This window comes from Pteropus alecto, unplaced genomic scaffold (genome assembly GCF_000325575.1).
Source record: "Pteropus alecto unplaced genomic scaffold, ASM32557v1 scaffold220, whole genome shotgun sequence".
Lineage (NCBI taxonomy): Eukaryota > Metazoa > Chordata > Mammalia > Chiroptera > Pteropodidae > Pteropus > Pteropus alecto.
The window spans coordinates 1,883,599-1,908,467 of NW_006430043.1; the positions used below are offsets into that span (position 1 = coordinate 1,883,599).

Sequence of the window (24,869 nt, forward strand, 5' to 3'; positions counted from 1 at the left end):
AAACCTTTCATCTATGGCCCAAAGTCACCCCCCAGCACTTGTGATCAGGGTTCTCAGTGACCTTAAGTCTGTCGCTGTGTCTTGCCTCCCCTAGCATACTGAGAGTCTTGCAGATAGGCCAGAATCTTCACTTTCCCAACTTCCTTCCAGTACTCAAGACAGAGCCGTCCTCATCCAGAAGCCCAAGGAAGCATCAGTGGATAGGCTAAGGATGATTCTCTGGAATATTCTTGACCCTGGTAATATCCTTCTGAAGCAGAATCAGCCTGGACATCTGCTTCTCCAGACCTCCCACTTCATCCCACACACTCAGAGAGGCCAGACGCCCTGGAAACTTCCACTGGAGATCTCAGCAGTGATAACCTCAGTAATTGGAGGGCAGTAACTAGAGATAAGGCAGTCAAATTATTATAATCCAGGAGGCAAGCAAAGCAAATGCAGGGTTCTGGGCCATTTTATAGGGGATTCATGGGGAGTTCAGGAAGGAAGAGACAAAAATCTCAGAGAGGAATGGTAATTTCCAAGAGATCCCATACGGCCTAAATGATGTTCCCTACCTACGAATTAGGCTGACTCCAGCCCGCCCAGCCTGCACACAGCTATTTAAGAGGTGAGCGAGGGCAGTAGGTCCAGCCGCTCTCTGTACAGTCTCCTGTCTCCCGCACCACCTAGCAGCACATCCTGGAAACCATGAGCCGCCAGCTGCACCCCTACCCCGGCGGGGAGCGCCTGGGCTTCAGCGGTTGCTCCACAATCATCTCGGGCAGGGTCAGCAGCAGCTCTGCCTCGTTCAGGGCCGGAGTCAAGAGCACAGCCGCCTTTGGTAGCAGGAGCCTCTTCAACCTGGGGGGCGGCCGGCGCCTGGCCCTGAGCACCTCGGCCGGGCGGGGCGGCACCTTTGCACTGGGCCACTGCGCTGGTACTGGTGGCCGCCTGGGGGGCTTTGTAGGCACCATCTTTGGCAGCGCCGGCCTGGGGCCTGCATGTCCATCTGTGTGCCCGCCGGGAGGCATCCCTCAGGTCACCGTCAACAAGAGCCTCCTGGCCCCCCTCAACGTGGAGGTGGACCCCAAGATCCAGAAAGTGCGCTCCCAGGAGCGGGAGCAGATCAAGGCGCTGAACAACAAGTTTGCCTCCTTCATTGACAAGGTGGGTCCTGGAGGATCTGTCCGTGCATTGGTGACCACTGTACACAAGGGTGCTAGCTCTGCCACTGACAGCTAGCTGCATGGGAACTGAGCCTCCCTTTCCTCATCTATAAAATGAGCAAAAAGTGGCTCTTACTCCCTAGGGCTGTAACGAGAAGGAATTGGATGTTTATAAAATGCTTAGAACAGTGCCCAGCACACATGCTGGATAAATCGGAGCTTCATTCCTTCTTTGCAGGAGAAGACCCTGGGAAGGAAGCGGGGTGCATAAGGGGCAGGAGATGCAAGGAATGGGTCCTCTGAGGGCTTTCAATGTCAGACAAAAAGATGGAGACACACATCCAGGACAAGGACACTAGAGGGACACAGGCCAGCAGGTGTCACAAGATATGATGCTTGGTGCATGGGGAAGGATTTGGAAGACAGGAAGTGGGCAAGAGTGTAAGCCAGGTAAGTTTGTAGAGGAGATGGGAGAAAAGGGCCAGAAAATTGAAGGACGGGCCTGAAGGAAGAAGAAGCAGAGGAGGGCATGTCAAGTTACATGTGTGTATTGTGTGTATATGTGTTGAGTAACAAGGAAGATGTCTCTGGAGATTCAGAGGTAGTGATCTCAATGAATGAGGAGGAGACAAAGAATAGGCTTCTTTTGTCTCCACCTGGGGCAGACCATGAGTGATAGGGGACATAATATTAGGAATAGCTGACATTCCTCAGTGCCTGGTGCTGTCTCAAGTGGTTCTCATTTATCGATGCACAATTCATGATTCTGTTATCATTCTGCCTTGTAGCTGAGGAAACTCAGACAGAGAGAGGCTAAGAAATGTGCCCCAGTTGATAGAACAGGCAGCTATAGACTGCGTCCCTCACTACTATGCTCGAGAAGAGGAAAGGTGATTGGAAGGGAGAGGACTGGAGTGGAAGAAACAGCTATCCCGAGAACTTTCTTTCTCTATCTAAGTCTGTTTTTTCCTAGCATATTTCCTTCTCTCCCTCCAGCTACAGAGATAGGTGAGAAGAGGAATGCTGGTGAGCAGCAGAGTGCTTGAATTTATTTAGTCCAAAAACATGAGACCTTTGTTCAAGTAGGAAGGAACCTTATAAAGATGTGATAATCCACACGCTGAAAAGCAAAGAAACAAACCAACCAAGAGCCGTTTAGGCTGCACATAAGAAAGAGCATGCTAACGACCAGATGACTTCCCAGTTCAAACCCTGCATCACTGTTTCTTCTCTGCTTCTCATTTCCCTTCACTCTGAAAACACCAGCATTTGTAGCAAAAGAAGCTCTCTCAATCACATAATAACGCACAGTGGCAGTTACAGCACTACTTAAGCCTATTTCCCAATTTCTTTTAGACTGGATCTTATTTCTTGTCCTGGAGACCCAGATGGACATGTCCCCTTGGCCAAATCCACTCTCTAAGGAGACTTGGTCTTTTCTGTCCCTTACCTCCTTCTCAGGATGACTGCTTCTGATTTCTGGGGCCCTCTTCTCACTCTTGAGAGGCAACAGCATGGGGATTCTGGGCTGTGACCACCTTTGGGTTCCAGGTGCGGTTCCTGGAGCAGCAGAACCAGGTGCTGGAGACCAAGTGGGAGCTGCTGCAGCAGCTGGACCTGAACAACTGCAAGAACAACCTGGAGCCCATCCTTGAGGGCTACATCAGCACCCTGCGGAAGCAGCTGGAGACGCTGTCAGGGGACCGGGTGAGGCTGGACTCAGAGCTGAGGACCATGCAAGATTTGGTGGAGGACTACAAGAAGAGGTGAGTGGAGAGGCACTGGATAGTTTTGTTACAGATGAGGTTTGGATTCTGAGCCAGCATTTTTGCCTTCTGAGATCTTTTGCTGATCCCACTGAGGCTTCTTTTCCTATAAAGAAGAGAGAGAGAATCAGACAGAATGAGACTTAGGAAGAGAAAAGAGCTACCCCAAATGGTGTTCTGAATTGCCTAGGAAATGGTGTGCTTAATTTTTAACATGGGAAATGGAGGGGTGGGAGGAAGAGAATTGTCTCAAAACCAGATGGACAGCACAAATGGCTTTGTAGCCCCTGCTGAGTGAAGTTTTCTGTGGGAATTCCCAGAACACGAGACACCCCACCAATCCCAGAACAAGTCTTAAAGCTAAGCAAAAATAAGTTTTTAAAACTTTTTTCATGCTGAATCATATCTGTGCTGCTGAATGCCACCATTAAAGCGAATAATTGATAACATACTTGAAACCAGAGAGCATTTCTACCCCCAAGTTGGGCCAATGGAGAAAGAGCGATACATCCGGGCTGAGTGCGAACTGATATTTCTGATATTTGGGCGATTTGCTTCCAGGTGCCAGGGTTTCTGGGGATAGATGACTTCTGCCACATTCAAGGGGCGGAGATGGTCACATCTGAGTAACTTCCTTGTTCCGTGTTTGATCTGCCTGCCCATTCCTATTCTGAAGTCTCCCTAAGGCAGGACTCTGCATGGGGATCCTGAGGGAGGAGGTGACATGGTCCCTGCCCTCTGAAAACACTCAGATTGTGGAGACAGTCTTAAAAAACCCTTTCGGGTAGCTCCCAATCAGTGGAAATAAATCCAGTGTGGATTGAGATTGAGGGAAATTAAAATGGGAATATCGGAGCCCGATGGAGGTTTGAGCAGGATTCTGGAAAGAAGAGAGGGCTGCCCAGCACAGCCCAGATGTCCCAGATGTCAGAGGCATCCAGGGGCTGTGCTGTCTCTGGGCTTTTCAGAGTGGAAACACCATGTGTTCCAGAATTACCACCCACTAGTTGAATGACCATGGGTTAGTCTCTTGATCCTCTGTTAACTTTAGTTTTGATATTTATAAAAATCAGATACTGATACCTGCCTTGCCACCTATAAGAGCAGTTAAGAGCAGTTTAGTGCAGGAGTCCCCAACCCCTGGGCTGCAGACTGGTACCAGTCCATGGCCTGTTAGGAACCAGGCCTCACAGCAGGAGGTGAGCGACAGGTCAAGCAAGAGAAGCTTTATCTGCATTTGCAGCTGTTCCCCAGTGCTGGCATCACCACCTCAATGCTACCTCAAAGCATCAGACATTAGAGTCTCATAGGAACACCAGTCCCTGGTGCCAAAAAGGTTGAGGACTGCTGGTTTAGAAGGTAAAGCCAGATAGTAATGTATTAACAGTTCTCAAAAGAACCAAAGTGCTAGATACATGTAAAGCATTGGTCCCTGTTGTCAGAAGCCTTAGCTTTGGATACTAGATTTCTTCCCCAAGTGGCTTAGTAATTCATGTATACATATTGATTCTTGCAACGATGAGACAGGATTCTAGTCCTATATTTTTTTTCATTCTTATCTAAGTGCTGGGAAACTTTGTTCATTCAGATAGATTTTAATGGAGGGAGTTTTGCAAGAGCAGTGTTACTCAGTTCTTTGAATGCCTTTCCAGTTTTTCTGCTTTTTCTTTCTCCCATAGTACTTGTTATTTTCTAACATGCTATATAATTTACTTGTTTGTTATGTTTATTGTTTCTCTCTCTGCTCCACGAAGGCAGGTATATTTGTTTGTTTTGTTCATCGATTTATCCTCAGTGGCTATAAAGTATCCCATATTTGATATATATATTTCTTAGATAAATCATTTTGTGTCAAAATCACATTATGACTCATTACTAAAGATCATTTTTAACAAGCTGTCAACTGACAACTCAGCTCTTTCTTTTTGTTGAGAGCAAAAATTGAAAAACACCTGACTTGCAAAAAGGATTTGTCAATAAAGTCATTTACCTTTCAAATTTCTGGGAAGTTTTTTTAAACCAGTTTTACCAAGACTGGCTAAATGGCCACTGTTTATATACCATGCTCTGTCCCTTTGGGTAATGTGTTTAATCCAGTAGACCAAAGAAGACTGGGAACATAAAATCATTGTTAGTATTTAATACACTTCTGCAAATTCTTTATTTAAAAAAATAATGTTTTAATCCTACTTTTTATATATGTGTACATACACATACACACATTTCCAAAACTTTAGAGCTGCATATTTAGCTCATTCACTTTATAGAAAACATCTGCCATCTAGCTTAATTTGGAAAGCCAGCTTTCATTGTCAAACAAGAGAAATAAGAGTTGCTTTCTATCAGAAATAGTCTGGTTTCATTTCTAAATTCAAATAAAAATATAAATATGTACTTTGGGGACTATTACAGAATCCACTAAGCAATAAACTAAGAGCTACATCTTGTACAGTAGGTTATTGAAAACATTCAAGATTAAAATAATGTAGATTTAATACAATTAATATATCTATGTTCTAAAACGAGATAAGTCAATATGCACTTTGTCATGATTTAACTTTCAATTATGCATTGTAATGTATTTTTAAAATGATAAGTTATTTATAAAGCCAATAGTACCACAGAATGCATTGTTTCTCTTTGTAAATGTGTGTATGCCCATTGAATTCTGATGTTTGGTTTCTAGAAGTAAATAATGAGAAATTATTTATAACAAATGAATGTCATTAGTTTTGCTAGCCATCATGATCAATTCTTTTCTATGTTTTTTACGAAGTAGAGAGATTTAAACTGCTAAAATCTAATTGGTCTGCAACTAGCATATGCTTTTTCGGTTAATAGGAGGAAGATAAAATTGAATATTTACTAAGATAAAATGAGATAAAGATTGGTTGTAATAGAAACTATTACATAATATAATAGAAACTATTACATAAATAAATAGAAAATATTTCATAATATAATTCGATAAAAGGTTTTCAATTATCTTTTGAAAAATACACATGGAATCTGAGACAAATCACGTAAAATGTTTTCTGTATGTTTTATCCAGTGTAACTAGGAAAATCTGGCAATCTCAGAAAATGTTCCAGTCCCATTTTAAATAACCCATTTCACTAACCTGTACTACTTCAGCCGTTCCACAAAGCTTTTCTTTTTCCTTAGCAGTCAGTGACATGCCTTAGGAAGGAGTAAAAAGCCGAAAAGATTTCCTCATGTTAAAGTATATTTAAAAAAGCCATTTTCTAGCATTAATTATTTCTTTCCAATGCTCTGTTTTGTTTCCTTTCACAAATGTCCTGTAATACATTCATTGACAATAATAAGGGATGGGATAGTGAAGTCTTTAAGCGAAATGATCAACACTCTTACTTCCCTAGTCCACGATATATCTGTATTACGTACATCTCAGCCTCATCTGAACACCTATTTCCAAAACCTTGCTTCACTTGGAACAGAAATACGTATGAGACAGGTATAACATACAGCTCGAAGGCGAGATAGTGTTTTGTTCGGTGCCTGGGAGATTTTGCACTTTGGGCCAATGCACTGTACTACGGTGCCAGATGGCAACGAAATGCGTCTTTCTGCTGTCTCGGGGAGCGGGTGGTTGTGAAAGGAAGGTGGGACAGTGGAACCTGCATGACGACTTCTTCACAGTTGCCTTCCTAGGCATATCCATTTTAGGGCAGACTGAATATGAACTAAGGAGCTGGAAATGTATTCCTTTAAACTTGTCCTTGTCACATCCCCTTGAAGAAGGCTATGCATGTTCCAGGGGTACATGAACCCCCAGTTTGTAGACCATTGTCTTGCTGCTCTTGACATAGGTTATCACTAACTGCTTAGCGAGTGTTTGCAGGACTGAATTATCCCAATGGCCAAACTCTCCCCTTTCTTTGGCCCCATGTAGGTATGAGGTGGAGATTCACAGACGCACAGCTGCTGAGAATGAGTTTGTGGTTCTCAAGAAGGTAAGGGGAGAAACAGGGCAGGTGGAAGCCCAAAGGGCTCCCCGAGCACATCACGGTGATGTTTGTAGGCTGAGGAAAGGGACCTTGTAGGTACCTCCATCCCTTGGGCAGGGGAGACTGGGATTCTAATTTCCCAGATCCTCTCTCCAAGCCTGAGACACACGCTATTTCCAGAACCTACCAGCTTAAAATTCAGGTATTTGCCACACTTCTGGTGCACCATTGCACCGCACATTTGTTGGTTTGCTCTCGGGTATGGGGCCGCCCTGTGGAGCATGGGGTAGGGGGAGTAAAGAGAGTAAGGAACCTGAGGCTCCTTGTGGCAGGGGTAAGGGGAGGGAGGGCAGTCGACCGCTCTCTGTGTTCCCCAGGATGTAGATGCTGCCTACATGAACAAGGTTGAGCTCCAAGCCAAGGTGGACTCCTTGACAGATGAGATCAAATTCTTCAAGTGCCTCTATGAAGGGGTAAGGACCTGGTTGACCTCCTTGTGTGATCTGCCTCTCTTACAAGTAGCTTCTGGCCTTTGGCCTGGATGATTGTACAGACCGAAGGCTGGCAGAGTAGCCTAGCCCCTCAGTTCAGTGCAGCTGACTTTCGCTGAGGCCCTACTATGTGCTGAACGATGAGGTGGGCTTTGAGAAAAACATGATGGAGAAGAAATAATTCCTATCCTCTAGGAATTCCAGTCTGGTAGGGAAAACAGCATATAGATGAACTTTGGGAGAGCAGAGTGAATGGTGAATTCTGCCTGAGCTGTCAGAGAAGGCTTCTGGAGAAAGATGGGGAAAATCTCCATGGGGCATGATGCTCCAGCTCTAAAAAGCAGAACAAGTGAAGATACAGAGGCCTGAGGTGTGCTAAAGCATGAGGAGCCTGCAGAAGGGAAGGTCACTGGTGACTCGCTAGAGGGCTCTGAGTGCCATGTAAGGAGGTCAGACTTGATTCTATGGATGAAGGGTGGCCGTCGCTGCAGAGTATGGAATAAGGGTGGGAGCAGTCCTGAGTGCATGATGGAGAGGGTGGTCTCACATGGACTCAAAGGACAAAGTGTGCATCTCACACCCAGCATGCATTGGCATTGGTGGCTTCTGTGGAAGGAGGGCAGAAAAGTCAGTGAGGAGTTTGCCGGGGAGGATCGAGAGATGTGCTCCCCTTACGGGGACCCCCTAACTTTCCCCTAGGAGATTGCTCAGATCCAGTCACACATCAGTGACACATCTGTCATCCTGTCCATGGACAACAACCGGGATCTGGACCTGGACAGCATCATTAATGAGGTCCGTGCCCAGTACGAGGAGATCGCCCTGAAGAGCAAGGCCGAGGCTGAGGCCCTGTACCAGAGCAAGGTGAGCTGTGTGCCAGTCGTGTCAAGGCCCAGTGACCACATCTGCTGCCCTCTCATCATATGTGCATGAGTGCATGTATGTGCTCGTGTGTTTGCATGTGTGCATGCGTGCATGCATGTGCATGTGTGTGTATTTGGGCTGGGTGGAGATCTCCTTTGTCTTGGAGTTGGGCCTCGTGGAAATGCCTCCCTGTGGTCCAGGGAGATCAACCACAGTCTTGGCACGCGTTGGGGACATGTATGGGCCTTAGCCCTTCCTCTGCTGTGGCCCTTGCTGACAGCAGGAGCCACAGCAGCCACAGCCTTGATAAGATTCTGACACCATTTTTGTGGGTAATCCAGATATCTTGGCTTTTCTGGTTTTCAACTTTGTCAAAATAAGGATAGGGAATTCAAATTCCACCAAGGCTCTCACATTTAAGAACCTGAGGATTCTGCTGAACTGGGTCAGGACCTTCTTATCCAGAAGGAAAGGGTTGTCTTTCTCTGTCTCCTTTCTGCCCTTTCTCTCTCTCTTTCCTCCCTCCCTTCTGTCTATACTACCTGGGTAATGAGAACTGTATGTGGCCCTCCCCCCATGCTGAATGCTCTTAAAAGGTGAATGCTCAGCTATCCTGTTCTCCTCATATCTCATCCCCCAATCTCAGATCCAGGAGCTGCAGGTCACGGCGGGCCAGCATGGGGATGACCTCAAACTCACCAAGGCTGAGATCTCAGAGCTCAACCGGCTGATCCAGAGGATTCGCTCAGAGATAGGGAGTGTGAAGAAGCAGGTGGGTTCCACACAATGAATCAGCTAACAGAATTTATTGAGTACCAATCTGTATAGGACCAAATATGGAAAAAGGTCCCTTTGGGCACTTATAATTCAAGAGAGAACAGTCCACACCCATATAGAAGGAAGAAGCATCCATCCACTGTGCAGCATGCCCCTCAAGTGCTGTAGGAGTCCTGAGGGGCTGGAACTGCCTGCAGGGGGTGGGATTACGCTGGAATAGAGGCAGAAAAGAGAGCAGTAGGGGCCTGGAAAAGGAGCCAGCAGGAGCAGTGGACCTGAGGTGGACATGTGCATAGCATGTGTGTAGGGAGGAGAGATGTGGACTCTGAGCAGAAGGTCCATATGGGTTGGGTGGCAGGGAGCAGGACACCTTTAGGTAGGAAGGGGTGGATTATGGGCTCCTTCAAAGCTGGGCAATGGGGTTTCGAACTGATGCAGTCGGTAAAAGAGAGGTATTAGGAGGTTTCACATGATGAATCCATGCTGGAGGAAGGAGGGTCGGGCTGTGGCTTTTAGAGAAGAGTGGAGAAGAAAGAGCCTCCTACCGTAGCCTTGGCCCAGGGCTCTGCTCTGTGTTTGCCTTTCCCAGTTCTGAGGATGGGACATAGTTTTCCCTGGTTGGGCAACTTAGGTGTTGCCACCGAGGCTGTGAGCCACTCACTCAAAAAGCTGTGGGTGTTTGCATGGCTGGGAGCCTGCCCGGCAGAGGAGGGTGATGGCAGCTGGACAAGTCTAGAATTCTATGCGGCCTCAGGATCATTTGCTCTCCTTGGGGTGAAGCAAATGTAACTCTAGAGGAAGGGGACACATCAGAAAGAGAAGCCAGATACATAGATCTCATCAAAACTTCATCCAAGTGATCGGAACGCACACCCAAAACTACAAGGCTCAGGAAGCTCCCTGCTCCCTGCCCCCAAGCTTTCACGTAGACACCACAGAGCTCCACCTGCAGTTTCCTCCTGCAAGTTATGTTTTCACCAAACAGCAGATGTTTGTAAGCTTGTAAAACCAGTCGGTTTTTTTTTTTTAAGGCTATTGCCATGTAGCATGATTCTCTGAAGAATTTTGGAGGCAAGAAAGTGAGTGTGGCAGATTTATTGAACAGACATTTTATTAATAGGAACTTTATTAGTCCCCAATTTTTTGTCATGATTTACAAGATCCCCTAAAACAACCTTTACACTGTGAGTCAGAACTAAGGTCAGTTACCCGGAGACTTTTCAGGGTTGGCATTAGAATCTTACAGCCAATGTTACAGACCGAAAGAGTGAGAGCAGGCTCCATATGCCCAGGTAGTGCACCTTCTCCGTGCCCTTTCCCTTCTCTCTTTCATGGCAAGAACGCTCTATTGTTATATGCCACAGCATGAGTTAGGGTGAATCATGCCTAGAATTGAGGGAAGGACAGGTTCTCCTCTAGTGATGTCCAAAGGTGATGAGGACCTCAAATGAAGGGAGGTCCTCTGAGCAAGATTTCAGAACCGTTCTCTGACTCAAAGCGCTCAATCTGCTTGCTCCTCAGTGCTCCAATCTGGAGACGGCCATTGCCGATGCTGAACAGAGAGGTGACTGTGCTCTGAAAGATGCCAGGGCCAAGCTAGACGAGCTAGAGGCTGCCCTGCACCAGGCCAAGGAGGAGCTGGGCCGGATGCTGAGGGAGTACCAGGAGCTGATGAGCACAAAGCTGGCTCTGGACGTGGAGATCGCCACCTACCGCAAGCTGCTGGAGGGCGAGGAGTGCAGGTGAGGACCAGATAGATATCTTTTGTCTGGAGCAGCTCTGTCTTTGCCTTAGGAAGACTGAAAGCAAACAGTTTGGTTCTGTTCAGGTCCTACTGAAGTAAAACTTGATAGAAAATGGATTTGACATGATGCAGTAGGAAAGACCAAAGTTAGACAGCAAGAAGAACTGAGTCATAAAAAATCCCAGAGAGGTGTTAGGAGAGGAAGTATTAACATCAGCAATGTTTGAGAAACAGAGCATCTCTGGCCCTTTGTGATGCTTTTTTAAGGGTAGATGGTGGGAGGGGCAGGACGGCCTCCAAGAGTCATATATGTTCAAGGTGGCTTTGGCAAAGATGGGGCCCTTGAAGCTGTGAGCTCATTCCTCTTAATTGTCTAAAACCGAGGGCATCACTAGAGGGAAGTGGAGGCCCAGTTATCCCACACATCAGATAATCCCAAAGCCACTTTGATGGAAAGCTGACTCCTCGTAGCAGATTTTTCATCTTGGTTCTTCATTTCTTGGGAGGTCCTACTGAGTCTTATGGGAAGAAAGTAGTCTGGGATGGGGAAGAAGTTGAGACATTCTGAGAGGAGAGGCTAATTCACAGAGGAGACTCCCTGGATAGATGGGGTGATGGCTTATGGTGAGTTTATCTGTTTTCCTTCTCTCTCTTCAGGATGTCTGGTGAATACCCAAATTCTGTGAGCATCTGTAAGTACCTGTAGGACCCCGTTCTACCCTTGGTCACCTCCTACAAGTCTAAGTTCCTCTAATTCCATGGCACCAAAGAGAAGTCAGAAAACCAGAGTGGGTTCAGGGGAGATTTAGGGACACAAAGAGGGAGCTGGCTTTAGTCACCAAGGAGAAGCCATGGATGGAGAAAAATAATATCATGAAATACAAACATATAACCTGTAAAAAGATCAAATGATACTCAACAGTGTGTAATCCAAGAGTCTATTGTAAGAATAACGCTTAATGGCTATATTCTATTTTTACTGAGGCCAGAACAAAATTAAGGCCCTGAATTGCAGTAAGAGGTTATTGAGGGGAACCTGAAAGGGGAATGATAACTGAAATCACCTCCTCTGAATTGAAAAGCTAGAGAGAGTGCTGGGGAGCTGCTGTCATGTGAGAAGCAGGGACACTCTGGTAGCCTCTTTCTTTAGCAGCAGCACCCGAAGGCCTGCATGAAGGCCTTTCTTCATGTAGGGAAGTTCTCTGATTGAGCCGGTGGAAGCTGAAAGTCCGATAGTGGTAGATTGACACAGACTAACAGGAAAAGTTCAAATACATGGGGCCAAGTACATGAAAAATGATCTGCTGATGAAAATGTCCAAGTAAACTAAAAATACACAATAGAGAGAATCTGTCTCCATGTGAAGCCACCAAAGGGGAGAGTGAAGGAGTGGCCAGGATGCCCCGGGAGTACTGACAGAGTGTCGTCTTCTGCCCATTCCAGCTGTCATCAGCAACACTGGTGCAGGAGGGGCTGGCTTCAGCATGGGCTTTGGTGCTTCGAGCAGTTACAGCTACAAACCTGGGGCTGCGGACGTCAAAACCAAAGGCAGCTGTGGCAGTGAATTCAAGGATCCCTTTACCAAAACCTCTGGCAGCAGCTGTGCGACCAAAAAGAAGGCCTCCAGATGAAGGGCAGAAAGCTCCAGAACCCATCAACCACCTCTCCTCTCCCGGGGTTCTTTTCCAAGTCAGGAAATGCTGCCCCTGTAACCACAATCCCAGTCCCCTCTCCTCCCTGTTGACGTCAGCAGGGGGGCAAGGCTCCTGTGCAGGAAGTCCAATCTTGGGCGCTTGGTGACCTCCTCCTTGGCCATCTTTTACTGGGTCACTGCCGCAAATGCAGAGATAACACACATACCCAGGATGCTTCCTTGCAGCCAGGTGCCGGCCTCTGTGTCCCCATGTGTCTTTCTTGGGCCTTCATCACCAAGGAGCTCTCTTTGTCCTCTGGTTGGGTTCACGTCTCATTCTCTGCTTCTCCTTCAATAAACGCTCAATAAATGCCATTTGATTCTCAGTGTCAGTCTCTTGCCCAGGATGTCGACATCTGCATCATCCCCTCTAACTTTTCTTCTCCTAATTCTTGCTTTCCTCTGGTCTCTGGCCTGACACGGATCTTTGCTGTCTGGTTCTGGCCAGGTAGACTTTGAGCGAGAGCTGCTCCTAGTAAAAGGCTGAGATTTGTTACTGATGCACCTCTGGACAGACTCAGGGCTTCTTGTGCATTGGGGTCCCTATTTCACACACTGGCCCTGTGAGACAGGCATCATCACCCCGTTACAGAGAGGCTCACACCATCCTCCATCCAGTTCTCAAAAGCGCTCCGTGTCCCACACTAATTGCCTCTCATTGTTAGAGTGATTGATCTTCCTTTTTATTCATCTCTTCATTCTCCTGCCAACCCGCCCCCCAATCCTGCTCCACAACACTGGCCTTGCTTTCCTTTTCTTCCAGCCAGATCTTTTTCACCTTAAAGTTTGAGGCCTGTATGTATATGTGTTTATGGATGCATCTGTATTTTTTTATATAGCAGTGGCTCATTGGAAACTCCTTAGTGAGCCAGGCATTGCTCAGGTACTGGGAATGCTGCAGTAAACAAACAGGCACAGACTCTGTTCTCAGAGAGCTTACAGTCTGGTGGGAAGAGTAAAAATAAGCAACTAACAAAGGAATATATAATATGCTGTCGGTAGTGATAACTGTTATGAAGAAAAACTAAGGTAAGAAGGGTGATCTTTTAGGGGGGTGTGTGTGTGTTTCTGCAAGAGTGTTTGTTTTCTTAGACTCAGTTGGCACAGTTGACTTGAGCACAGCGCTAAGGAGCAGAATCCTCAAAGGCGAGACCACGTTCCAAGGATGAGCCTCGTTTGAAAGTGGCTTTCAAGGCGCCCATGACCCCTCCTATTCCTATGTCATTTCCTGTCCTTATGCTCCAGTATTTCTCTAAGCAGGCCAGAACTTTTCAAGCCCACAGACCTTTGCAAATATGATTTTTCAACCATGGGAACTCATGCTCCATTTACTAAAAGCCCGTTTATCTTTTGTGGCCCAGCTAAAATGTCACCTCCTGTGTTCATGCATTTTCTGGTCCTTTCCGGTGGACTCTGTTAAGTCATCAAGCATTAAATGAGAAGGAACATTAGAGCTGCTGTCTCAGCAGCTCTCTCCTGTCCCTCTACTATATAGGGGAGCAAATGCAGTCCCGGATGGCTAAGTGCTCTGCCCAAGTTCACAGCCCCGCACGCCCACAGCACCATTCCTGACTGTATTACAGTTGGTGCTTTATTTTCCGGGTGTCATGTTAGCTGTGCACACATCTGTCCTCTCACCCTCCCCGCTCACAGCTCCTTTTTCCTGGTTCTTCAAGCCTAGCTCACAGTCAGCACTCAACATACGTTTGCCACAGGAATGTGTGGCTTAGTCTAGCTTACCTTCACGGGAGAGAAAGAGTTCAAGGTACATGCATGTCCAGATGATTTGGCATGCAAAAGATGAAACACATTCAGGTTAAAAAAAAATTGCTTTCTATGCATCCATGTGTATGCAGTTTATACGTTTATTAACCAAACTGGGACACTTTTATTCTGGACACATGCTGAATTCGATCCTCAGACGACAGGCATAAGCCAGCACCATGTCAGGCAAATAGCCAGCCCCCTTAGGTCTAGCATACTAGCTGGCTTCAAACCCTGGCTCTTCTAATGGCTAGTGAAGGACCCTGTCCTTGTAAAATAGGATTGACATAAACTGGTACTTATTGAGTGCTTCCTATATGCCAGGTACTGTTCTTAGCACTAACTCTTTTGAACAGTTTATGTCTGTTCAGAATTAACTTGATTAACTCTCCCAACAACCTGACAGGGATTATTGTCATAAGGTGCTATTATAATAATGTACATCTCACTAATGAGGATATTGAGGCTCAGTGGGCTTAAATAACCTGTCCAACATCACGTAGTTAGTAAATGGCAGACTTGGGAGTTGAACCCCAGTCCAATTCCATAGTCCACACTTGAGATAGGACACCACTTGTAAAAATTCTTAATCTTTTTAGTAAACCTAGTTAAGTTTTCTTCTTTTCTTAGGGAAAAAGGCCCTCTCCCTCAAATCCTGATATTTGCTCCAAACTGGTGACTTAGATCCTCTGGCTATTGATAAGGGTCATCAGCCTACTGTTAGCAGAAATGGTGTTAAGCCTTAGAGTCTGAGAGGGGAGGGGACGTCAGGCCAAAGGTTTTTTTTTTTTTTTTTTACTCTTAAAGAAATATATTAACCAAGCCTGTTTCCCTTTACTCACTTAATAAACAAATCAATAATAGAAATTAATAGATATATGATTTAAATAATAAGTTGGTATCTTCTTTTCCTTGTCTAGGGACTAAATAGCACTTTAGCAGGAAACCCAAGACCCTACCCTGACTGAGGCAGAAAAGGAAAGAGCTCCATGAAACTCCTGCAGGCAGGGACTATGGCCATTCTCAGCAGAAAGCAGATACAGAAGAAGAGACCTCCGGTCCCTCAACATCCATGCTAATAATAAGGGGGTTCATGGCTCTTAGATGGAAAAGAATTAGGCAGGAAAGTTAGGGGATTTTGGGTCTGCCTGCAAAGACACTGAGGTTGTCCTATCCTAGAAGGGATCCGTCCTAATCCGCCCACAATTAAGCAAGCCAGAAGGCAGTTTTTAAACTCACACAAAGAAACAAGTAGGCAGAGAATTAGGTACCAGTTTAAGCTAGTCACCCACTCCTACGCACCTACGCAATGAAGACCCCAACAACCTTCAATTTATCTGAGCCTCTTTATACCATCATTATAATATAATGCATATGCCTGGAAGTTCATTAACATCATTATAAGACTGAATTCTGGGAACACATGTGCAGAACGCAAAATGATGAATCATTGAGTCCTGTCAATCAAGGAAGCCCACCCCTCTAAGAAAAGTAACCACCCGCAGCAAATAGGGATAAAAACCCCAAAGGCTTTGTTACCAGGCCTTTTAAGCCAGCCTTCTCTGGCTCAGACCCGCTTCCATTTCTGGAAGTGTACTTTTCCTTCTAACAAAACTTTTCTTTTCTACTGTATTTCGGTGTTTTGCTCAATTCTTTGTTTGAGACATCGAGAACCTGAACAACGCACTGGTAGAGGATCCCCACTCTTGGTAACATTTTCACCTTAGAAGAGAGTTGAGAATGTGAAAAGGGATAATGGAAGAAATACAGTGCTCGGAATACAGTTTGCAGCCAATAGATGTTAGTTGTTATTAAGCGAATTGTTAATGTGTGTTTATGAAGCCTTCTGTGTTTGCCAGTCATGCACTGGTTCACAATCAGTCAATTCACAGCAGGACTGTGCCCAGACACCTGGCTGAAATGTGCTAAGTGCAGGGCAGAGGGATCTGGGTCTATTCATTGATGTACATTCCCATCCAGTTACCAATGGCTGGCTAATTTCCAAGCAGGAAAAAAATAACTTCTCTGTGCCTGTATTTTGTGCATATACTGCCCTCTGTCATCAGATCCGGGTACTGCACTTTCCATCTGCGTGGCCCTGGAGACTTCCCTACAACAGAGAGGGTGTGAAATGATCTTGGACAGGCTCTGTGCCCACTGTGGAGCTGCCAGCTGGAGGAGATGCTGTTTCGTTCCCTGGCATGCCCAGGCTGGTCTCAGCCTCCGTATTGCCCAGGCCCTGGCTCCTGTCTCCTCTCCCTCTCCTCTCTGACTTCTCCTGTCACAGGAGGTGGGTGGGGGAGGGGGGCTGCTGCTGCCCAAACCTCTTCACCTCTAATCAGAGAACTCAGGGCCTTCGGACTGCTCTTTCTCAATGGGTGCCTGAGAATCTTGGTGTTGATCTGGAGGTTCTGAGCGTGAGAGTCCCCATTACTCAGCAATAAGCTCCCCAGCTCCACCAACACTGTGTGTAAACCCCTACAATGGCTCTATGGGTGGGGGTGGGGGTGCTCTAAGTTCTCTCTCTCTCTCTCTCTCTCTCTCTCTCTCTCTCATGCAGTAGATAATCCAGGCATGGAAGTGCTAGCAAAGCACAGCCAAGAGGAAGGAAAGGATCAGAGCTGAACAGACAATCTGGGAAGGCTTCCTGGAGGAGGTGAAAGGGATATGACTTGTTGGAGAGAGGGATCATCTTAAAGACTTTTTAGATCACATTTGGCAGCTGCTCTGAGGTTTGAGCTGCCCTTTGCCAGCTGCCTCCAACCTTTCTTCCAGGGCCTCCACCACCTCTGCCACCTTCTGGATGACAATTGCTTGTAGGATAATCAGTTTGCTTATGACATCATCCCTTGACTCTTAAGTTCACGTTTGGCAAATGCTGCCAGGACCACCAGAGATGCTGAGGGTCTCTTGTCTCTTGCAAACCACTTTCTATCACCCATTCCATCTCCCCTCCCGCCCCACCCTCGCTCTGTCCACACGACATCTCCCAGTAGATGCCAGGGTCCCAATTAGAGGCTTATTGCCTGAATCCCTCCTTCTTGCTTCTAATCAGCCTATTCCCGGGAGGGCTCTCAGGGTTGCAGATCCTTCTTGCTGGAACCCCAGATATAGCACCAACTTCCAGATTAAAGCTGCTCCCAACTCATGACCTGAACCAGAGCCTCATGGATCACAGGGCTGGAGGGGACCTTAATGTAGGAAGTCACCCAGTGTATAAAGACATACACTTAGCACTTGTCCAGTCTAGAGTGAATCTCATTGTTGTTTTGTTTCTTTTGCCACTTATAACCATGACTTGGGCAACTCAGTTTCCCTGCTCCTATGTTTCTTTGTTTGTAAAGTGGGAAAAATAAGAACATTTTTGTCATAGGATTGGTATGAGGATGAAATGAGTTAAAATGTATCAAGTAAGCTTCCAACAAATGATCACTTCATGTCTACACCTGAGGCTCTATTGCCAGACTAGTTTTCTGCTGGATTCCAGTCCAAGCCAGAGGTTCTTCCCCCATCGCATTTTCCTCGGCCCGCGCAGCCCACATCTATTTCCAGAAAGTTCTCCCCCATGTATGCTGGTCCCTCTCAGTCCTCTCCTTTGGCTCTCTGTTATGCAAGACAGTGCCCACCCTTGCGGCATGTTGCCCAGCTGTTCCTTTTTCCTGACTAGAAGGGAGTATGCCCCAGACCCCTGTGTTCACTGACTCACACCTACAGACTTCTTGCGTCCTAGTGCGTGTCACTCTCCCCTACTCTCTGATCTGTAGGCTCATTTCACAGCTAGCCTCCTGAACCCACAGCTTCATTGTCACATCTTATAGCCTAGCCATAAAGTCCTACTTGTCTCAGTGCGAGCCCATGACACTGGGGAGATGGGGACTTGGTCTACAGGTCTCCTTCTCTACAAGGGAAGGCAGACAGAACTTTTCAGAGGGCTGGGCAGTGGTCTCAGTTACAGAGGGAGGAGCTCACACTCTGACCCCACCCTTAGTTGTCATCACTGAGCATCGCCTGAGACCCACCTGCCTGAGCCTCTAGGTCCCTGGCAGACTTGCATTCTGGAGGGTAGTGCTTAGGGCTCCTCGGCAAAGCAGTGAGGATGTTCCTTGCAGCCAGCCAGTAACTCATTCCTTCCAACCAGGCTGGAGTGGAGCTGCCAAAGGCTCAGTTCAAGCCCCAGCCTCCAGCCTCTGGGCTCACCCTTCATTCTCCCTGTGTTTTTAGCCCCTCAGCTCAGGACCAACTCACCTCTCCCCACTGATCCAGTCTTTTCTAGTTCCCTTTTCCTAAAATACTCACTTATTTTTTATATTTCTTTCTTGATGTGCTACTTTTACATTTTTTCCTCCCAGTTCCTACCTTGCCTGTGGTCATCCGTGCCCTTTCGTGCTTCCGCCCTGTCTTCTCCTGTCCCTCACCTCTCCTGTCCATAGAGACCAGCAGGCTCAGTTATAATGTGGGCAAAGGGAAGGGTTATGGCCATTTCTCTCACACCTGAGGCAGGTGCTCCCCTAGGCCCAACCCACTTCTCCAGTGGCTTCCCCTAGGGGACAGGGTGGGGGTGGAGTTGGTCTTCTTCCTCCTGTTTGGACAGCGCTGCACTGTGCTCCGATGGGAGATAGAGAGCATGTCATTAGTGATGACTGGCTTAATTACCACCCGCAGTGGAGCCTGGCTTGTTTGCTTTGGAAATGGGCAAAGGAAGAGGCGGATCAAGCTTCAAACTTCATAGTCAAGATCAAAAGATTAAGGCACTTCCCCCAGCCTCTCTATTCTCTTTCGGAAAAAAGAAATGCGACAAAGGAGAGTTAGAAAATACCTTACAAACTTCCTGCAGAACTGGCTGGGGGTGGGGAGAGGGGTCTGTGGTAAGGAGATGGGTGAAATAATACAAGAATGAGAGCCTGGCAGTATTCTGCCCGGAGCAAATGGAAGAAAACGTGTCCTTCCCAGAGCGAGACCCAGCTTGTCTGACATACCTCTGTGCATTGAGCTTAGAGGAAGTCTCCCTGCGATGGTGAGGCAGGTAGTGGGGGTGGGCGGTGGGGGAATTGTAAAGAGCTCAGAGAGTTTCTGTTTTTTAAAAAAAGAGAATAGAAATAGAACTAAAGAGCACGACACTAAAGGGCTGGGGCTCTGATGGTCACAGTGTATGAGAAGCCAGGGTGGGAGGAGGAGAGAGAGAAGTAAGAATGGAGAAGCTAAGTGAGACACAGGCCAGGATGTGCTCTAGGCAAAAGGACATTCAGGCCGGGAATAATGAAAACGAGTCCGCAGGTCTCTAAGCCAGAGGGAAGCAGGGCAGGGCAGTTCCCAGTGGAAAGAGCCCAGAGTGGACAGTGGTGGGAAATGGGAGACCATGAGTTTCCCACAGAACTCAGAGAGGAAAATTCAGGGGGCTGGAAGACAGGACTCAGCCAGTCTTGGAAGAAGAGGTGAGCTCAGGAGAGAAGCCAAGGGACTCTGATGATCCTCCCTTTGGGAGAAAGAGAATTCTGGCCAGAAGCTCCAGCTCACCAGTATAACATGAGCCTATCCTTGAGATGTGAGCAAGCCACCCAGGGCTGCTCCAAACGCTGTCCAGGTTGTGCCCAGCACTAGGGCTGGCTGGGTGAAGAGCGAGTGGGGGCTGAAATTCAGCTATGTACCTAGGCGAAGGGCTGCATCTGCCCAGAGGAAGGAGCATCTTTTCTAATCGGCACAAAGGTGCCCTAAGGGCCCTGCAGGCACTCAGTTAAACTGCTGTGACATTTCTCTCTTGAGGAGGGAAGCATTGAACATTCCCCTCCTGAGCTACTGTGACGTTTCTCTCTTGAGGGGGGAAGCATCGGACATTCCCCTCCTGAGCTGGGCTCCTGCAGACAGAAGGAAGGGGATGCTAATGCTACAGGGAGGACAGCAGAAGACCCTAGACTCAGAGAAAGGTGTTCGTGGAGAGACGCCAAGAAGTGCCGATACAAAGTTTTAAGACTAGCGGGGCTGAAGGAACCATTGCCACATATCAGGTTACTATACATCCTTTGCTAAGTTTTAATAAATAGAAGCTCACTACACAATGTCTTCTACATGCGGCATGAGGAAATGGGAATTTGGACCACGTTGACTACTCGTCTGGGATTTTACTCAGCACAGTGCCTGTAACAGCAGGCATTTGATGAGTGAGAGTGGAATTTAATTTAAATTGATGGGATCAACTCCCTGTTTTCTTAATAATCTGGAGAATTCATGTTAACACATGTGTGTAGGGGTGGGGCAGGGGCAAGAGGGACTAGTAGGGATGGAGAGTATTGCTTGAGTATTTAAGTTTTACAGACTTGGAGAGATGTAACTTCACTGACCTCTACAAACTACTGGAGAATCTGGTACTCTGTACTCTGGTGGGTGATGTTTGGGTCATCAACCACCCAGGTTTTCCAGAACTATCCAGGTAGTAGCCCTGGAAGCCCTCTGTCTTGGAAAACCCATCAGCCCTGGGAAACAGGGACAGTTCGTCATCCTACAAAATTGTCTTTAGCTACTCCCAATCATCTTGTCTAGGGTACTTTCCTCATCTTCTGTGCCCAGAGTTGCCCCTTCTCTTTGCTACTAACACATAACTTTCTGCCTCGCTCTCTCCACGTCCTCTCCCACCTTGCCCCCAGAACCATGTCTCGAATCCCAGACTGCAGAGTGGGCTCTGCTCCACCCCTCAGGTGCGTGTCCCATTTGTCATGGGACTGGATTCGCCAGGACCCAGAGAATTTCATGTCAGGAAGGTGAAGGGTATTAAGAGGGGTGTGGAGGGAATGAGAGAAAAGCAGATGAACTATTGTTTCAGCTTTTTGCTAACTTTGGATGAGGACGGAAAAACGGCTCCTTTTGAACTGGTTCGGACAAGCAGAGAACATTAGTTTTCTTTACTGAGCTCATTTCAAATAATCAGAGAGCTCATTTTCAAGTCTTCCAGTTCTAAGGTGCTATAGTTTGTCCCGAAGCCTTGTCGCCCCAAAGTTAGCTCAAGAATCCTTCAAGTTTCTTTCTCTCTCTGTTAATGATCTACAGAATGTTGGTTCCCATGACTGTGCTCAGGAGTAGTCAAAAGGCCAATGGACTAGAGTAAATTGACCTTAAGGATCCATTCTCCATCCAAGCAGACATGACTTTGGATATGTTCATTTGGGGTTATTCGCGGCACTGCTTTCTATTTACCTCCAGTGTGGTGTTTTCTGTGAAGCGGGACTTTTACCCTCCAGGAATATCCTTCACCGAGACGGCGGGAAACTGTAGCGCAAATGGACTCAGGTCCTCCGGGGCTCTCTGGAGTCCTGTCTCTTGCAGTTCTCCTTGGGTAACACGGAGCCTGTTCTTTAATCTAAAACACTGTTCTCTTCCCTTTGCGATGTTTCTTCCCCTCAGGACCCTCGCACTATTCCACACTGTCTGCAGGGCGAAGGGAATTGCCTTGGCCACCATCTTTCTCACATTACTTTCTGCTCTCCAAGTCAAACCTTCTCCTACAATCAGCTTGGGCTGCTCACTGCCTTTCGGATGCACTGTGCACCCATCCAGTCTGGCTCACGTTCCAGTTCTCAACCCCTACCTCAGAGAGCCCGATGTATTTTATTCTGATTTTAGAAAAATTAAAATTTCAATGACAGCTTACCTGAGTCACTCATGTAAGCACATTATTGAATACTGTCATGTGGAGTTAAGCTACAGCAATAATAAGAGCAAGACAGCTTTAATGGGCTTCTATTTTGTCTTATCCGGTTCAATCTCAATTTCTTAGAAAGGAGAGTATCTTCGATGTCTCCCTCTCTCAGTGTCTAGCATTGAGTAGTACACACAGTAGGCACTCAGTTTATACTTATTGAATAAAACAATCTCTTCAGGCCTTGGTTACACTCATCAGTCCTGTGAACTCAAAGACTTCACTTGCATCCCCATGGCCTGGGAGCACCTACTCTGAGGTGTGGAGTGTAATGTTTATTCAAAGGGTGGCTAACACTGTGAAAATTGGAACTGTCAGAGATTCTACTGTGTAGGCCAAAGAAAATTCTCTGCAATTAAAACCCCTAGGAATCAGGTGGGAGGGGCATCCGTGTGTGTCCACAGTCACAACACTTCTGTCAGGAAATCTCCCTCAGCTTCTTCCTCTTCCTTCTGTGTCACGACCATCACTGCCGTTGCCATCATCACCGTCGTCACCATCTAGACCCTTACTGACCAGCCCTCAGCACAGGGCCTGCACAGAGAAGTGCTCATTGAGTGTGAGTGGAATAAACACAAAAGGTGCCAGGACCCCAGCCCTAGTCCTGGCGCTTCTCTGCGGATGGGCTCAGTTCATTCTGCAGCATTTTCCCTGGGCACCGGAAACTCTGTTTTTATTTACCCTAAGTCTTCTCCAGCCTTGAAGATCCAGCCTCATACCTTTCCTACTTTGTAAATGTTCTTTTGTTAAGGTCCCCAGTTGGAGATCTAGCTCCCCTAGCATATCGGGGCTCATTCAGCCAGACAGCAGAGGTACAAACTTGGCCCAGGAGACGTGGCTCACCAGAACCATGTGTATTACCCAGTGGGAGACCCTCAAGGAAGGCCCTACTACTGGGGATGGGGGGAGTCTAGAATAAAATAGCCCTGTGTGAAAGTGAGTCTTTTCCTCTTTCTGCTCATCCCACTTAAGTTGACTTTTTCTCTGAACCCTAGAGTGATGTCTAGTCTAGAGCAACCACCTTAGATAAGTCCCCAGTTCAGGAGCAACCTCCCATTCTCCTTGTGTCATCAATCTGTTTTAACAACACATGAGAAACACCAGCACGAGAGGATCAGAGCCCATGGCTGCCATGCCTGCCTCACGCATCAGAAAGTCTATGCATTGTTGGTTCTGACTCTCATCTCTGACATTATGTGATAGAGATGTTTAGGAACAAGGACTTCGAAACCAGACACACTTGAATTCCAGTTCCGGCCCTGGCTTATTAACGGACTGACCTTGGGCAAGTTCCTTAACATCGCTAAGCCTCAGTTTCTTCAACTGTGAAGTTAGTAATGTGAGGCTTAAATCAGAAATTCTTGTAGTGCTCAGCACAATGCTTGGCACATGCAAAGTGAACAGTCAGTGTTAACTCTTTTTGTTACTACTGTCACTGTGACCACAACCGAGCCTACCGCTGACACCATTGCTCCTCCTACTGCAAGTCATATTTGAATCCCAGCTGCCTGGGAGCACCTGCTCTAAGGTAGCCCAGGTGATGAGTGCTGTTGGGGGTATAAATCTGGCTTTCTGGAGGTCCCTAAAACCTCTAATGTAAATCAGCTTCCCTCCCCAGCATACCTCTAATCTCTGTTCACAATGCTCTTATGTTACTCTAGAACTTTGGCCCCACATTAAATTCTTTGTGTAGATACCTCTCATTGGTCTGCAGGCTTCTTGAGGGCTGGAGTCATACATTGGTCACTCTGGCTAAAGGACTTCGACCATTTGTTGACATTCAGAACATCAGCACTTGCAATCTGCTTCAGAAGAGCAAGGAACCCACTTCTCATGCTTTAGGGCCAGGCCCTGCCAGGAAGGTCAGGAGATAGGGTCCCTGGAGAATGAGCCTCTACCACTGCCTCAGAGGCTGAGAGGAGTTCACAGTGCAGGGGAAAACCATCTGAGGCAGCGTTCCAGGCCTACACTCATCTCGCTCACCATCTCTCCCTTTCCCTTCTCTAGCAGCCAGAGCAGTTGTCTACTACTCTGTAGCTGATCCAAACAGATCAAGGCTCCCCAATTTAGTTATAGAAGTGGTCAGAGTCCTGCATTAAAGCAGCTACCAGGTGTCTGTTTTTGAAATAATTTTTTAGTATTTCACCCTCCATCCCCTGCCCCAGGACTACCTGAGCTAAAAAGAGCTGTTCTCTCTATTCCAAGAGTGAATGGCTTCTGAAGTAATAGGAAACCAGCAGAACAGCCCACCCTGAACCCCGGAGTGAGCCTCAGGGTCTCCTGTACCTTGGTCACTGGACATGGAATGTTTCCCTAGGGAGTGTGGGGGCAGACCTTCTCCCCAGGGAGAGAAGGGCTAATGTCCCAGCTCCTGAGGCTGCTCTACAGCCTGACCTTGTAGGATGAAACAGATCACCTTGTCCAGGAGGAAAAATTCAGCTCCAGGAACTGCCGGCTGCCTGAAAGGGGTCTCACTGGAAAAGGTAACATTGAGGTCACCACTACTTAGGCCTGCCCCATACAGAAAGCCCCAGACAGTAACCCTACTGGGAGGCCATGCAGTCATTTCCACTAACCTCCTGGGGATCTGTTCCATTGCCGGACAGCTGTGGTCCTTAGAGTGACCCAGAGAGTGGTTCCTGGTACTTCTCTGGCACGAACACCCCAGCTTCTCAACAAGACCAGGAATCTGGAGTTTTCCGATGAGCCCTCTTGGATAAAGCTAGGCATTTCCCTTGCTCCTGGCTGATAGATAAGCTAGAAGGAGGCAGCCCTGGAAAAATAAAGCTAGGAGATCTCTGAAGGGGATAACACTCCAGGTCCCTAATTAGGAGCATAGATAAATGCCTGATTAGACCCCTCCAGTCTGCAAAGGCAGCATATTCCACTCAATATCAGAGGCACTTTGTTGCTGCAAAGGGCTTGGAGATCTCTGTTCCACAAATTGCCTATGGCCCCTGGGCCTTC

The 24,869-nt window shown here is 47.2% G+C and overlaps 1 protein-coding gene across 2 annotated transcripts; it reads left to right on the forward strand.

The window, feature by feature from the left end:
• The first annotated feature begins 690 nt into the window (after nucleotides 1-690).
• Nucleotides 691-12,395, forward strand: KRT72 (keratin 72). 2 transcript variants are annotated; one of them, XM_006904559.1, is made up of 9 exons: nucleotides 691-1,149; nucleotides 2,700-2,914; nucleotides 6,828-6,888; nucleotides 7,260-7,355; nucleotides 8,073-8,237; nucleotides 8,884-9,009; nucleotides 10,536-10,756; nucleotides 11,416-11,450; nucleotides 12,202-12,395. In XM_006904559.1, exons 1-9 carry the CDS (start codon nucleotides 691-693, stop codon nucleotides 12,387-12,389), a joined length of 1,566 nt encoding a protein of 521 aa, XP_006904621.1. In that variant the 3' UTR covers nucleotides 12,390-12,395. The 2 variants fall into 2 exon arrangements, with proteins under 2 accessions (XP_006904621.1, XP_006904622.1); XM_006904560.1 differs by lacking the exon at nucleotides 8,884-9,009 and having other exon boundaries at nucleotides 12,202-12,389.
• The last annotated feature ends 12,474 nt before the right edge of the window (nucleotides 12,396-24,869 follow it).

Coding starts and splice junctions, on each gene's coding strand:
- KRT72 (XM_006904559.1), top strand. CDS start 691: ATGAGCCGCCAGCTGCACCCCTACCCCGGCGGGGAGCGCCTGGGCTTC. Junction 9,010..10,535: donor TAGGGAGTGTGAAGAAGCAG/GTGGGTTCCACA, acceptor CTTGCTCCTCAG/TGCTCCAATCTGGAGACGGC. Junction 10,757..11,415: donor CTGGAGGGCGAGGAGTGCAG/GTGAGGACCAGA, acceptor CTCTCTCTTCAG/GATGTCTGGTGAATACCCAA.